Source organism: Tyto alba, unplaced genomic scaffold (genome assembly GCF_018691265.1).
Source record: "Tyto alba isolate M040663 unplaced genomic scaffold, T.alba_DEE_v4.0 Super-Scaffold_33, whole genome shotgun sequence".
In the NCBI taxonomy this organism is placed as follows: Eukaryota; Metazoa; Chordata; class Aves; order Strigiformes; family Tytonidae; genus Tyto; species Tyto alba.
Genome location: NW_024881308.1, coordinates 16486614 through 16501190, shown reverse-complemented (window position 1 = coordinate 16501190; position 14577 = coordinate 16486614). Strand labels below are relative to the sequence as shown.

General features: G+C 44.7%; 1 protein-coding gene across 3 annotated transcripts in view; it reads left to right on the top strand.

Annotated features, from left to right (window-relative positions):
• The window catches only part of RTEL1 (regulator of telomere elongation helicase 1), a 52296-nt gene extending 44012 nt beyond the window's left edge, over nt 1–8284 (top strand). The window contains exons 33-36 of one of the 3 annotated variants that reach the window (XM_033001191.2): nt 468–644; nt 1219–1398; nt 1920–2023; nt 7310–8284. In XM_033001191.2, coding sequence (XP_032857082.2) covers nt 468–644; nt 1219–1398; nt 1920–2023; nt 7310–7384 — 536 coding nt within the window. In that variant the 3' untranslated portion in view covers nt 7385–8284. Of the gene's footprint in view, nt 1–467; nt 645–1215; nt 1399–1919; nt 2024–7309 lie in introns of all 3 variants that reach the window. The other 2 variants (XM_033001190.2, XM_033001192.2) reach the window with 2 other exon arrangements.
• The last annotated feature ends 6293 nt before the right edge of the window (nt 8285–14577 follow it).

Sequence of the window (14577 nt, the reverse complement as noted above, 5' to 3'; positions counted from 1 at the left end):
ACCTCAGAGGACTTTGGTAGAATTGTCTGTGCTTGGCAGTAAGTCATAATTGGGATTTTTTTAGAATTTCTGGATGTGTGTTGTGAATCCTTGTCAACCAAACAGTAACAAGAAATTTCCTTTTTGAGAAAGTCTTTTCAGCTATTGTGTGTGTACCAGATTTTGTTAGATCAGTTACCAGGTGAAGGGCTGGATCAGGTATTTTATGCTTAGCTGTAGAGAACAGAAAAATTCTGAGGTAAATTGAGGTTGTTTTCAATGCTAAATACTCATCTATCTTCTGGCAAGGAAAAGCCCATAATTGTAAAATCAACAAGAACATGCAGTGTTCCAGCAACCTGAAGGTACTCTGAGGAATATGACTGATGTTGTTCAGCTTCCAGAGAGTTCTTCCCCTCCAAAGCACGGTGTCTCCATGGTCAGGCATTTATTTTCCTATGCATTTGACTGTATTTTCTTTTGGACAGGGTTTTACATGTTTGTGCGCCCTCATCACAAAGAGCAGTTCAAACAGATGTGTAAGGATTTGACTGGAATGATCTGTGGTGAGGGAGAGAAGCAATTGCAACAGCAGGTTGAAGGTGAAGGGATCCCTCTGAGTTTGGAGAGCTGGTGCACTAATGGAGAAAACAGACACGTGCAAGGTTGGGAATGAACATTTGTCTGAAGTTTAGAATCTTATTTGTTGTTATGATGGGTAGTGTCCAACAGCCTTAGCTGTGGGCTAAGGTCTCCGTTGCTCTAGATGTGTAAAGGGAGATTAAAGAAATTGGCTGTGTCCAAATTGCGTTAAAAAACCCCTCCAACCAACACAGATGTAAGAGAAAAGGCGATGTGAGATGGGGAGGCGCGAGGAACAAGAAAAAAATAGTTGAAAGTGCCATTTAAACTGTGGAGTGTGTTATGGGTGAAGGCAGAATTTTTGCATCTCAGTGGGGTGGGAGCAGGAGTTGATCTAAATACACTGTCTAGAAAGAATTCCACAGAAGTATTTCAAAATAAAGGGTACCTTTCAGTAATAAGGTGTGGGTTAGTATCAAAGTTCTGTTACCAAGCACTATGGCATAAAGAAATAGTTACTCAAATCGTGTTTTTCTTCTTATACAACGAGAACTTACTGAACTTCAAATTGTGTTTTGTGGGATCTGTGGATTGTGTTCTGCATTATACTGTTTTGTATGCTGGTTTGTTTTGTTTTGTTTTTTTTATAACCAGTAGCCACTTCTAAGGGTGAGATGCCAGAGAAAATTCAGAGGAAGATTTCCTCCTTCTGCTTGAACCAGAAAAGCCAACCTGAATTGCCAAAGACCAAAGTATCAAAAGAAACCATTAATGTGAGAGCACCCACAGGCTCTGGAGTTGTGCCTGTCTTTCCCCTAGAGATGGAGCCAGAGTGTGGTAGGTATAGGTGAGATTTTGGATGCACTTCTTTTAATACTTGAGAATAAAGATAAGTTATAGAAATGGGAATTATGCTGATAGTCTGTTAAATGATGACTGGTTCATGCCTATATTTGCTCAGGTACAATAATGATTAGCATGGTTTGCTAAGTAGAATTTGTACTTTGTGCTGCTTGCACATGTTCTCTCAAAGTACTCAATTGTCTTTATCACAATGGTGTAATAGTTTCGTCAGGACTTACGGCTTTTGCTCCACAACTTCCTTGTAAAGCAAAGATGTAATCTCAGTTTCTAAACGGGGATTTGAAGCATCAAGAGACTGAGTGAGGTCGTGTGAAAGAAATAATATAGCAGGGCCAGGTATTCCACTGTTAAGGTAGCTTGTAAAGCTCTTGGTTATTGTTTTCTGGACTGCACTGGAAATGCGTATGCATGAGAATTTCACAGGTGATTACTGGAATTTAGTCATTTCCTCCCTCTCTCTCTTCTCCTCTCCCCACCCCCTGCCTCTATTCTAGGAAGATTCCAGTGCTCTAACTGCAAATCTGAGGACGATGTGCCTTTTAAATGTCCATTATGTGACTTCACTTGCTGCAAAACATGCTGGGAGCAGTTCTTAAAGGTTATCTTGTTCATTGGTTTCGTTTTTTTCCTGAAACTGCTGGCGAATTTTGTGCTTTTCAGGATAACCGTGTGGACAGCCCTGCAAACAAAATTTCTCTGTTTACTGAGAGAACACCCAAATCCTGATGGAAGATTCACCACTTGTTTTGTTATTTCCCATGTTCTGCAGTGTGGTTGGAGGTAGACCTCTACCTCTAAAAAAAATTTTTTACGTCTGAACCTTTATTTAATTTTTTTTTTTTTTTTCTGCGTAGTTCCATAATTTTCCCCATCTAAAAGCCTACTGTACAGCACTATCATGAGATGAGGCAAGTCAGGAACAGGCTGCCCAGGGAAGTGGTTGAGTCGCCATCCCTGGAGGTACTTACCAGACGTGTAGATGTGGTGCTTAGGGACATGGTTTAGTGGTGGAGTTGGTAGTGCTAAGTTAACAGTTGGGCTCTATGATCTTGAGGGTCTTTTCCAACCTAAACAATTCTGTGAATCTATGATTCTAATTTCATGCTCAAATATCTCCTGTGTTATCCTGCCCCTTTGGTTTTCCTGGCTGAGTAAATTGGTGGTTGAAATTCAGAGGTAAGAGGATGTAACTGATCCCACACTGCCAGTGTTTAGTAGCATCTTACCAAACATTTGATTTGGCAGCCAGGTATTAATAATCTGTGACTGTAGGTATGGAAGTTTAATACAAGAGTGGAATGGTTTCTAAACATACAGAGGCGATGGAGAAGGCCGCTACTTGATGGAGCTCAGGAACCTACAAAAACAGCACAGGTAGAAAAGAAATTTCTTCAACCATTGAATCTATAAGCAAGTACAAAACTATCAGCCATTTCAAGTTCCAGAAAAAGATCTTTTTCTCAGGGAGAGGACACTGAGTTGTCAGCTAAGTGTAGAAAATAAACAATATACTAACATCCAAATAAAATATAACCACCGTGCCAGAGCTGGTCCAAGAGGAATATAGAATAATGTTCAGACTGATATTCTCAGACATGTATCTCCTAGAGGGAATTCAGAATAGATGTTCAACTGAATTTCATCCTTAGTCTGCTATGCCATATTTCTTTTAAAATGTTAAAATCCAAACATATGGGATTATAAGGAATATACATGTAAGAGAGCCCAAGAAAGCTGCAGATTGGGCAGTCAAATCACTTGCCTTGAATAGGTGTTACCACTGAATACTCAGTTTTTTTCTTTCATGCCCAAGTGTAATGGGGATGAACATCTGGCAGTCAGCATACTCCACTTCAGAAAAGACTCTAGGAAAGTCATGGCAAGAATTTTACTAGCATGTGTTTATAATCTCTGCTGCTTGAGACTTGACTCGATTAAGGAACAGAAGGAGCTCCCTGGGGAGGTTTTTGGTTTGTTTTTTTTTTTTTTTTTTTGGTCAGGCAAGCATTTGTTATCCCCCAACGACTATGTTATCTCAGCCGTAACTTTTTAGCTTGTAAATGTCTGGGAAAAAAACTCTCTCCTTTTGCCAGTAAGATATAACTTGTAATTGTTGTTTCGTCAGTTTAAGAATCCACAAAATTAGAACCTCAGTATATTGAGCAATTATATTGCACTGTTGTGTGGTTTTTGCCTTGACATTAGTAATTCTGAGGTCTGGTTTTCTCCCCAATCCCCTAGTTAATGTGCATTTTCATAGCTTGTAGATAAATCACAGAACCTGCTCAGCCTACGCTTTTTTTTTTTTTTTTTTTTTTTTTTTCTCCTCAATTGCTCCTTTATCTGACTGTGCATCTCTCAGGCTGGAGATTAAAATAGCCTGGACTTCTAGGTCGGACTGTTCCAGATGCAGGTACTGGAATGCATGCGGAGGAGGGCAGCCAGGCGGGGGCCGGGCTGGCAGGCACGTCCCCTGAGCAGCGCAGCGGGGAGGACACGGACACGGGCTTTGTCTCGTCTGGAGGGAGGAGGCTGAGGGGCGACCTCGCTGCTCTCTGCAGCTTCCCGAGAAGGGGCCGTGGGGAGGGGGGTACCAAGCTCTTCTCCCTGGGATCCAGGGGCAGCGTGAGAGCGGTTCAAAGCTGTATCAGGGGGAGGTTCAGAATAGATAGTGGAAAACATTTCTTTACCTGGAAGGGTGCTCAAACAGTGCAACAGGCTTCCTAGAGACGTGGTCAATGCCCAGACGCCCTTAATGCTATGCTTTAACTCTTTGTTCAGCCCTGAAGCGGTCAGGCAGTTGGGCTAGCTGATCCCTGTAGGTCCCTTCCAACCAGAAGTGTTTTTTGTTCTGTTCAGGTATCCAGCGTAAAACCGTGTCTGGGGAAATGAGTCATTCCTCATGGGTCATTTGTTATTAATGACTTCTGTATTTGCGACTTACCTGAACAGTCTTGGTAGTTACAGTGAAACTTCATCCCACGTTGTACCAGGTGATGATGGAGGAAAGAAAATATCTGTGTTTTTTCTTAGCAAGTTGAATCAGAGTTTTGCTTTGTGGTAGCATACCACAGCCCTGAGGGGTGAATACAGTCTTATAATTTGTAAAGGTCAGGAAAGACAGTTTAAAGCAAATAATCAGATCATAATAGCAGACATACTGAGTCACAGTAACGGTTTGTCCAACCCAGCACACTGTCTCTGATAATGGCCAAAAAAGGATGGCTAGGTAAGGATAAAAGAACATGGCAAACAAGGGTGTTGATTCTTGCAGGTGATCTCTCAGCCCAAAGCTATTTGTAGCACAAGAACTCCCTGAGCCAAACGTTGCTTCTGGTTATTAAGAAACCTTTAATGCATTCCCACCACCTTGCCCCATTCCCTCTGAGCACAAATGAACTTGTCATCCATGTCCTGTGCAAACCACTTCCAAGCTTAGCCAAACGTTACATGGAGAACATCTCATCTTTTTTGTTGTCGTTCTGAACCTTGCTTCTGGTTAGTTCGGTTTAATGCCCCGCTTGTTTAAAAAGGACAAACAAAATATTCTTCCAGTTCTCAAGAAAATGCATCATGGGTACCCTGTCCTTCGTGAGTGCACCGTTGGAGCCTTTGTACGTACCCCAACAGTGTGATCCACTTGCCCTTTCCATAGACAACATACATAAAAGTCCTTATTTCTAAGAATGTGGATTTTTTGTTCTTGCTTTGAACAAGAAACTGTTGGGTGTGGGGGATGTAAGAAGCATCTTTTCACCAGCTGGGACCTTTTGCTCCACTGCACAAACACCCTCGGGGCTCAGCACGACTGACATTCTGTAGCCTCTGTTACGGAGAACAGGAAACTGCGCGGCCCCATCACCTTTTCTTATCGTCCTCATTCATTCCTTTCTAGTGAGGAATGGTTCTCAGTGGTGTTAGCTGGCTTATGATACGATTCAAGTGTAGTTCAGTCAATGGAAAGTCATGTATCTTGTAGCTAGAGGTGTGTTACGTGAGGATTAATGCGTAGAGACGCTTCTCCCAGCGATGAGAAAAGTGTTCTCTGCTAGTCATGCAGATGAGAAGGAAGAACAACCTCACTGAGAGCACAGCATTGCAAACAGGAAGATTATTATTCCGTGTTTTTCTGAAACCAATCCCAGAGGAACCATCTCCTAACCCGTCCATCCGCATTCCCACCTGTGTGTTGGTTGGTCATGCAGACAACTGGGGCCACTCGTGGCCCGGGCTGTGTTTTGCTAGAGGGTCCCTTTACCAGCAGGAAATGAGCAACCACGGCTTCTGGGTCTCAGCTCTGAACTCTCATCAGATGGCATCAGGCTTTGTCACCACTGACGGGGCTGGGTTTGAAAACTCATCTGTTTGTTGTTTGGTTTTGGTTTTTTGGTTTTTTTTTTTGCTAACAAGTTACTCACTATGTTTTTTCAGCTCAGAAGCACTTTGGTGCATATTGTCCAATGAGGAAGTGACTAACAGCTTTTCATTCAAAATGCAATGACTTGGATTTTGCAAATTGTGGTATCTTTTCTAATTTGTTATTTTACTGAAACAGCTTAGAGGTGGGGAGAAGCGGTGAATAATTTTGAGACGTTTTAGAAGCTTTTGAAGGAGCAGACAGAATTCCCTGCAGCTGGAGGGGTATTAGAGGGATTAGTGCCGGTGCACGTTGGACGATTTTCAATGCAGTAAAGGAAACCTTGCAGCTGTTGTGCCAGTACACGCTGCTTTTGGGGTTTGGTTTTCTGTGCAGAGGTCTATTGCTGCTTTTCAATGTTTAAATGCATCATTTATTCATGCTCTTTTTGCAGGTTTTCCGGAGAGACTGAGTTATTCTCATTTGGGCTATCTGTAATAGGGGCAAATAATATAAGATTTCACAATTATATTTTACAGTTAACATTTTCAGAGCTCTTTGACAAATCACTTTCTACTGGGAGGCAAAGTGAGTTTTCCTCTCCCCCTCCAGTTATGGTATTTCAATTAATGTTTCTAGAATCAAAATACCAGTGCCCAAACCTACTTTGCAGTCTACATCTTTTGGTGCAGTGACTAACTTCTGTACTGTAGGGAAGCCTGTGCATCACCACTGATGTAGGTAACCACCATTTTAGCCTACTGAGCTGGCAATTTTCTCACAAAAGTTAATTTAAAAAAAAAAAATATATATTTTTTTACTATCTCACTTTTGAAATAAGCAGAGCACTTTAGTCTTACCAGTAATTTGCAGGATATAGAAAGAACAGTTGGGGTTCATCTGCAGATCAAATGGCTAAAGACTAGACTTCAGAATTCAAGATTAGTGAAGCAGCAAACTGAAATCTGGGTGGACAAATGGTTGCCTCCATGCGCCCAGTCTTCTGCTGTTAACTGAGAAAGGTGTGGGGTGGTACGAAGAAATAAGTGTACTTGGTTGCCCTATAAAACTCTTGGTTATGACCACAGGTATCACCAGTGTCCTGGTGTGCCCAGACCGCTTCCTTCTCATCTGCGCAAGAGGAAGCAGGAGTTCAGGAAACTCGTCAACCATCTTACGGGATTTCACTAATAACAAGCACACCTGTACTTCACACCAGCTCTTGCAGGCTCTGTATTTCCTCGTTCCTATATTTTAGTCTTCCAAATAGGTCGTAGGTGTAATTAATCTGAGATAACTGCTGTGAATTTGTCGCTACTTCACTGGGAGGCTTTTTTTTTTTTTTCCCCTCCTTTTACTGCTAGCAGTTAAATAACTGCACGGTAACGCTGCATTGAAAAATAGTAGATGCAATATCTTGGGGACTGTCAAATGATTAACGTGGCGTATAGCTCATATTGGACAATTGCAAACTTGACAGAGGAGTTTAATACATTATCTGTGTATTTTGTTCGTTTATTTATATAGATGGTGAAGAAGTGCCCAGAGTGCCACAGTGATGTGAAAAAGCAGCGATTAATCCAAGTTTTCTTCTGGTCATAATCTCTCCAGCAGAAAGGGCAGGTACTTTGTACCAGCAGGAAGAAATCGCTGCGCTCTGGCTCTCAAGCAGAGCAGAAGCAGGATGAAGGTTCATTTAAATAGCTTTGATCTGCAGCTCTGGATTCCATGCTGTGCACCAGCACGTACTGGTTCTTTCTGCAGAGGTGATCAGGTCTGCAAGGTCTCTCTCTTCAACCACTGGCAGGAGACAAAGCAGAATATTCTCTTCTCTTGGAACTAAGAAGGTGAATTGCTTGTGTATTTTAGCCTGTAAATTCTACTGCGGCCACTCTTAGGCTGAAATTTTATATCCTGGGGGCAGCTGTCGTTCACAGGCCCTTCAGGTAATCCCAGATCCTGGGAAAAACCCCAGCGACAGCACTACAGTGGAACTGAGCTGCCTGGACTGCCCATCCTGCCCGCACTGGGGTTCCTGGAAGAGGTGATTCACATTCGCTGTCTGGTGTTTGGCAGCAGCTGCTGTCTCCAGTAGCAGAAGATACTGAAAGGATGATTTTTTTTTTTTTTTTTTTTTAAATTCCAGTGGTTGGGTAGTGAGCATAAACACTGCCTTGCATCTGCTGTGCGCCCCAAAGCCTGGTCCCTTCCATCGTGCTGGGGTGTTTTGAAACACGCTTCTAAGGAGGCTTTAGTTTCTGCTCAGTACTGATATTTACATCGTGCCTGTGTTATCTGATGTTTCCTTTCCAAGTACAAAAAAGAGCTGATTTAAAACCAAAATAAATCAAGCTAGATGGGTTAAAAAAAAAAAAAAAATCCTTAATACTTCCACTCTCTGTGAGTAGTGGATATAAGTGGTTAACCTGAAAAATTGTATCAATGTCAAATCTTCAGTAGCTGCTGTAAATCGAACTATAAATAAAACCATTTTTGTCTTAATTTGGTCTTGTTTGATTTAAAAAAAAAAAAAGAAAGAAGACCAGATATAGAACCATTGGGTGTTGAGTCCCAATGACCTGGTAGGAATAAGTGGAAAGATTTAGACTGTGGCATTTTTGACACTTGACTTTTTTTGTTTCACAGAAATGAGTAAAGGATTGTATTCTCACATGCTAATTAGTTAGAGACAGTGAATACAGCATATGTTTTCAGAAATTTCTGGAAGAATATTTTCTTCAATAATTTTAGGGGTGGTGTTTTTTTTTTCCTCAACCTGTCGGTGGATTTCATACCAATGGAATTTTGGAAAATTTTTGGTTAGCTGATAAAATTGAAAAGTGAGCTGCATTTTAACAAAAAATCCAGAGGTTCTTATTTTCCCTGGTTATCGAATTCAAAACTGGTGTTGCTTCAGATCCCATCGGTGCTGGGATATTGGTCTTTATTGAGAATTTTTTTCAGACTGGAGCTCACTTGACAGAGAAACAACCTCGTGGGGTGTGTGATGCTGTGCCTCCCTGCACTGAAGTGTCGATATTCAAGTCGTGGGTCACTGTGGTCACACTGAAGAGTGAGACAAGTGGCGTTCTTAAGTGGTAGCGAAACAGAAACTTTAGTACTTTAGAAAAAAAATATGAAGATTTAGACAGGAATGAAGGTAATTTGGGCTAGCATATATTCTGACACGTTTACATCTGTGATTGAATTTTGCCTTCTATCTACTCGTGTATCTAAGTGCACTACTGATAGCGGTTTAGATTCTGAAAACAAAAATAAATAATGCAGAGGAAGCTCTAGATATTTGGAACGTAAGTGGGGAAAAAATACAGAAAAATGTAAAAGTGAACAGAAAAAAATTTGGAATGATGGTGTCGAGTATAACACTACTGCCTTCTGTCCTCCCAAAGGACTCTGAGTTTTGTAGTGTGGTGACTGTGTTGTGTTTAATGGTGGAAAAGTTACATTTTGCTGGACTGAAAATTTGCCAGAAATGTGGAAGGAAACAGTTTTGTTTCCTCAAAACAAGTCAAGTCCATACCTGAAATAATGCTTTATTTTATCTGTTGGTCAAGGGTTTATTGTTGAGGTTGCACCTTCACAAGTTGTGCCCTAAGTGTTCTTTATCACTGCTTGTTCTCTTTCACTTTTTTAGCAAGTATAGCATTAACTATTGCATTACAGAAGTTTCAAAAAGCAAATTAAAAAAAAAAGAAAAGAAAAAAAAGGTGATGCTGTAGGGGAAAAAGGGTCAGGCCAATGCTGCTGTTTCTCAGTCGGCAGCTCTGGGGCAATCTGAATTCCCCGTGCGGGGCAGGGCTTGCAGCTGCTTCCGAGCAGGCCCCTGCCACTTCTTTATGAGGTTCTTTTTGAGTTCTCAGTGCTCTCTCTTGGGCTGAGCAAGGAGCGGACTGGGAAATGGAAGAGGGAGCTGAGTGAAGGCTGGGAGCAAGCGAACAGCAAAGGTAAGACGGTTCGGTGCCTCACCCGCTGTGTGGAAACCTCTCCCTGGGGAGAACTGCAGCTCGCTGCTTATGCCACTGGAGGGAAACCACAGCCCAGGCCACGAGCTTTGAACATCAGAGGCGCCGTGAGATGAGGGCTTTGCTTTGGTTTGCCGGTTGGAAATTGCCTGCTAGGGTCTGCAAAAATGCTGCAAGACTAAATGAAAAGCTTCAAAGATCTGTGCGATTCGCTGGGACAAAAATTACTACGCTCTTTCCCCCTCCTCGACCAGAATAGTTTTCTAGCTGTGCTTTTTCCTTGCCACTGGAGTTGTTTTAGTTCCGGAGACTCTTCCTACCCGGGAATGCTCCGGTTTTAGTGAGACAGGGCAGAGGAACTACGTTAAAGATATCTCAGTGCCTTGGAGAGATTCACACGTTCCTCCTTTTATTCTTCAGCGGTTGGATCATCTGGCTGAAGGGATTTGCTGTTCTGTGCCTCCCCCTCCCTGATGAGCTCTGGAACACTTCAGTGCCCCCATCAGTGAATCTGCCACGTGCAGCTGGAATGGAGTTGGAGTTGGTCTGGTGTTGCTGCCACTTTTCTGCTATAGTGGGGATTCTAGTGGGAATTTAACGATTCTGTCACTCCTGAGCTATCTCGGAGAGGTTTGCTGAAAAGTTATGCCTGCTGATTAAAAAAAAAAAAAAAAATGCAAGCTGCTGCAACGCTGACCAGTGATGAGCAAATAGGCTTTGGTGTGGTAGTGTCCTTCAGCAGGTAAACCCAGAGGAACTCCTCTCGGGGGGGAAGGCGGCTCTGAACTCGGGGGTAGGTCTCCGGGTCTCTACCCTCGTAGATCACTTGGCGTCACGAAACGGCAACCCCGTAACCCGTTAGGAGAGCGTTCCTGCCGGGGCTCCCGGGGCGTCCTGCCCCGGTTTGGGGTAGATGCCCCGTGGTGAGGTGAGCTGCCCTCTGGCCCTTCCCGCTCCCAGCTCGCCGGGCACCGGGGTGACCACACGTGTCCCCCCTGGCAGGTTGCTGGAGAATCGCTTCTCACAAAGGGCTGTCCACACTCATTTCCACTCCCCAACTTCCAAAGAAATGTGCAGAGGCTTGTGCGTCACCGAACCTTCCCTGACCTCAGCGTGGTCCTCCTAAATGTTTTTATAGAGTGCTGCTTCCTCCCACCCGTGCCCCAGCAATAAAGCTGCTTCCAATGAAACCTTGAAGAGGGTCTCCAGGAACCAGCTGTCAGGACATGTGCAGATAGTGACCTTTTGTCATCTTGGAACTCGCTGAATTTACAAGAAGGAGACACAGAGATAATACATTAGTTATGAAGACCAGAAAGTGAAAACAAGAATTATTTCAGAAAAAAAAAAAAATCTACATTGCTCTAAGTGGTTAGAGGAACTGATCCAAACTGTTGCTTGGGAAGAGGAAAACCTATCATGAACACTCCTTGCCGATTTTGGGAAGCAAATGACACATGAGTTACAGATCACGAAGGAAGTAGATAGTAATCTCTGCTCAGTGCCCCTGCCTTGCAGTACTATGACTATACCTGGAATATTGTCTTCAGTCCTAGTGGTGTGTCATTGAAAAAACTTCCAGTTGCTTTTCCCCACGTAAAGCTGAATAGACTCAGGAAAGAGACCAAAAATAACAAAACAACTGCTCAGAAAAGAAATGAACCGCGTCTTTGGTGAGGTGGCTAGTGACAGTGAGCGAGGAATTTCTTTGCTTTTCAGATTTTTCTCTGAATATTAGTGAGAAACCTGATTTTGCAAGAGTAGTGTTGAAAAGCAGTGCTGCTGGATACCCTGAAGCTCCCAGAAGTGTGAAATGATGCCCTGTGTGGGGAAGTGAGATCAGCCCCATGAGAATATGATGCTGGATTCATTTTCTAAGCTACCTCCGCAGGCCAGGAAGTCAGTAGTGAGTCAAACTGTTGCTTTCTGGTGACCCCATAAACCCATTCTGGGAGGCTCAAGAGGCAAGTAAAACAACAGGCAGAAGAAGATTAATCAAAGGTGGTTGTTCTACCAGATTCTTAACTCCCTAAAAGGTCAGGGTTGCCTGGGGAAGCCCTTTCTGTCCCACTGACGTGGCATTTCACTCTCTAAATAGTAATCTGATAAATTGTTGTCCTCGTTAAATTCAGAACAAAATGAATTGATGACACTACATTGCGGTACGGTGAGGAGCTGCCCACTGAGAGTTTCCTGCCATCCTGCGGCCGTTGCTGTGAGGAGGACACGGGGGCTGCCAGGAGGTGCCACCCAGGACGTGCCACTTGCCTTCGCTTCACACATCTCGCAGGTTCCTCCGTCCCTGAAGAGGTGTAAGCAGGTGCTCTTTGGTGGTTTTCTTTCAACTGAAGCAGAATACAGAGGAAGAAAGAGAAGAAATTAAGCTGTTCAGATAAACTCTTTTGAGTAATCCTTTTACAAACGTTGCAGTATGACAGTTTGTCACTTCAACCTACTCATGAGTTTGCAAAAGGCTTGATGACCTGATTTCTGGTTGCAGCTTCTTGGAAAAGTCTAGATGTGTCAGCAGCGGGGCTGATAACAGGCTAAAGAACCGTGTGAAATCCAAGGTAGGAAAACTGAGATCAGGTTTCTGCCTACCAGAAAAGGAAACGCGCTGCTGTTGCACTAAGGCTGCTGTGAAGTGCTGCGCTGCCCTCGGCGGGCTGAGCCTCGGACTGCAGAGATCTCGCTCAAACTCCAGCTGGGGCAGCTGCAGTGGGGCTTTGGGCTTGACTCAGAGTGGTGACGAGTTTCAGCAAAAGAAATATCCCCCGGAGGATGTGCCTCAGGCCTAGGGGAGTGCTGGGAGGTTAATAGATGCATTTAATTACCGAGATGATGCATACTGATGAAGCAAAGCCCCTGTAGCCCTTTGGCTCAGGTATTATGTCAAAAGGTATTACAAGTCATCAGGATTACTTCAGGGAGCTACAAGTGACTCAGAGAAGACAGCAGTAGAATGAAAATCTATTTGAGAGCCTGTGAAGACCAGCCCATTGCCTGCTCGGTGCAGAGTGCAGATAAACACAGCCCAGGCCCCGCGGTCGGACAGAAATATTGAGCCCCTTTGACTCCAGTTAGAGCCAGAGATTTCCCTTTAACCGTGGTGGGTAGAAACTGGTCTTACTGGAAGGAGCTTCTGACTATCGGGGTTGACTCCTTCTGGGTAGCAGAAAACTGGGTTTGATTTTCTTTGTTGGTAAATTGTGTGTTTAGATCTTGTAGGTTTGATCTGTAACAGCGTTAAGAATGAAGTCCAGGAGATTCACCGTCGGCAAATCCGGTGGCTGACAGCTGGAGGCGAGAGGCTCGTTCTGGTGTTGCAGAAGGCAAAGGCTCAAATGTTAATTCTCTGTAATGACATGGAAAATCATTTGGGTGCTGGCTCCTGAGGAAAAAAACCTCCACGTCCTCTCGCCACCTCACTGTGTCTCCTTCACGTTTCCAGAGATTTTGCATTTGCCTTGTGAGTGCCTGAGCTGGTTGTGACTGTTCACAAATGCCTGTCCAGAGTCTCTTTGAGATGGACACTGCCTCCTCCTCCTCCTCCTCGGGGAATGCTGGAGGATGAGGGGAGGCTGTTAGGGAATGAACTCTCCGATCCCCCTTCCCTAACCAGAAGTTGCCCAGCACACTTTCCTCTTCAGGACAGCTTCTAGATAGTGTCTGGGTATGAACAAGGTGTTTGAGCCTGGGCTGTGCATGGGAGGTAATATTAGTGTAATAGGTGTGACTATACATGGAGGAAACGTGTGTGAAAAGAGCAGTTGGGAACGCCGAGTGTTGAGAGATGAGGACAGGAGGAAGTCAGTTCTCACAAAGGAGAAAGATGCTGCTCCATAGCTTCAGACCCGCAGCTCGGCCGTATGTGTAACAACTCCAAAACCGCCGCCCGTTGTGGTGTTGGGCCTCCCAACACAAACCAGAGTACAAAATCTTACAGACTCAATTTTTCTGTGATTCTCTATCTGATACTCATAGCTGCTCGTTGGCCTGAGCTACCCAGTGGAGCAGAGGATGGAGGTGGGGATGGGAGATGCTTGAGAGAAATACAAACTGTGACAGCTGCCGGAGAAACCCGGTGCAAGGATGCTGGGCTGGCTTATAGAAACTGGTCCATATTCCTCGTGGAGAGCCGTGTTCCCGAGTGGAATTGTTTTCCTGCAGCTCAATGGTGGGATGTTTGCTGGGAGCCCGGGGCAGGCGAGGGTTCCGAGCGCTGCTGTTTGCAGAGGCAGCAGCTGGTGTCCTCTCCAGCGGAGAGCTCCAGGGCAGACAGCAGAGCCTGACCTGCGAGCAGCGCGGCTAAACACAGCTCTTCCACAGAAAATGACTCACGGGGGGGACATTTTAGACCCTTCAGCGTCTCCGCGTGGCGATGCTTGAGAACTTGCACGTGTTAAGCAGGTGTTTATGGCCTGGCTGCTCTTTTCAGACTGGCCTCAAGTGCTTTTGTTCTGAGCCTTCGCTGGCTGACGCTGGTTATCCCCGTGAGAGACGGTACGGGTGGTGCTGCTCTACTGGTTCAAAACCTGCCAGCTGGTTTTGTTGCTAGTGGCAGGCCTGCTGTTCACTGGGCCAAGCGGGGGGCTGGGGGACGGGGGGGGGGGGGTCCCCAGAGCCGCGGGCTGTGCCGCCCCGAGGGGTCGGTGAGCCAGGAGCCGGGTTGCAGCCCAGCTCACAGATCGCAGCACACGCTCCTGCCCTTTTCACGGACGAAGATGGCAAAGCGTGACATTAACGGGGTGCAGCACAAAACCCTTCAGATTTCCCAGCTGAGTGCTCCGTGCGCTGAGACGTGATTTGTAT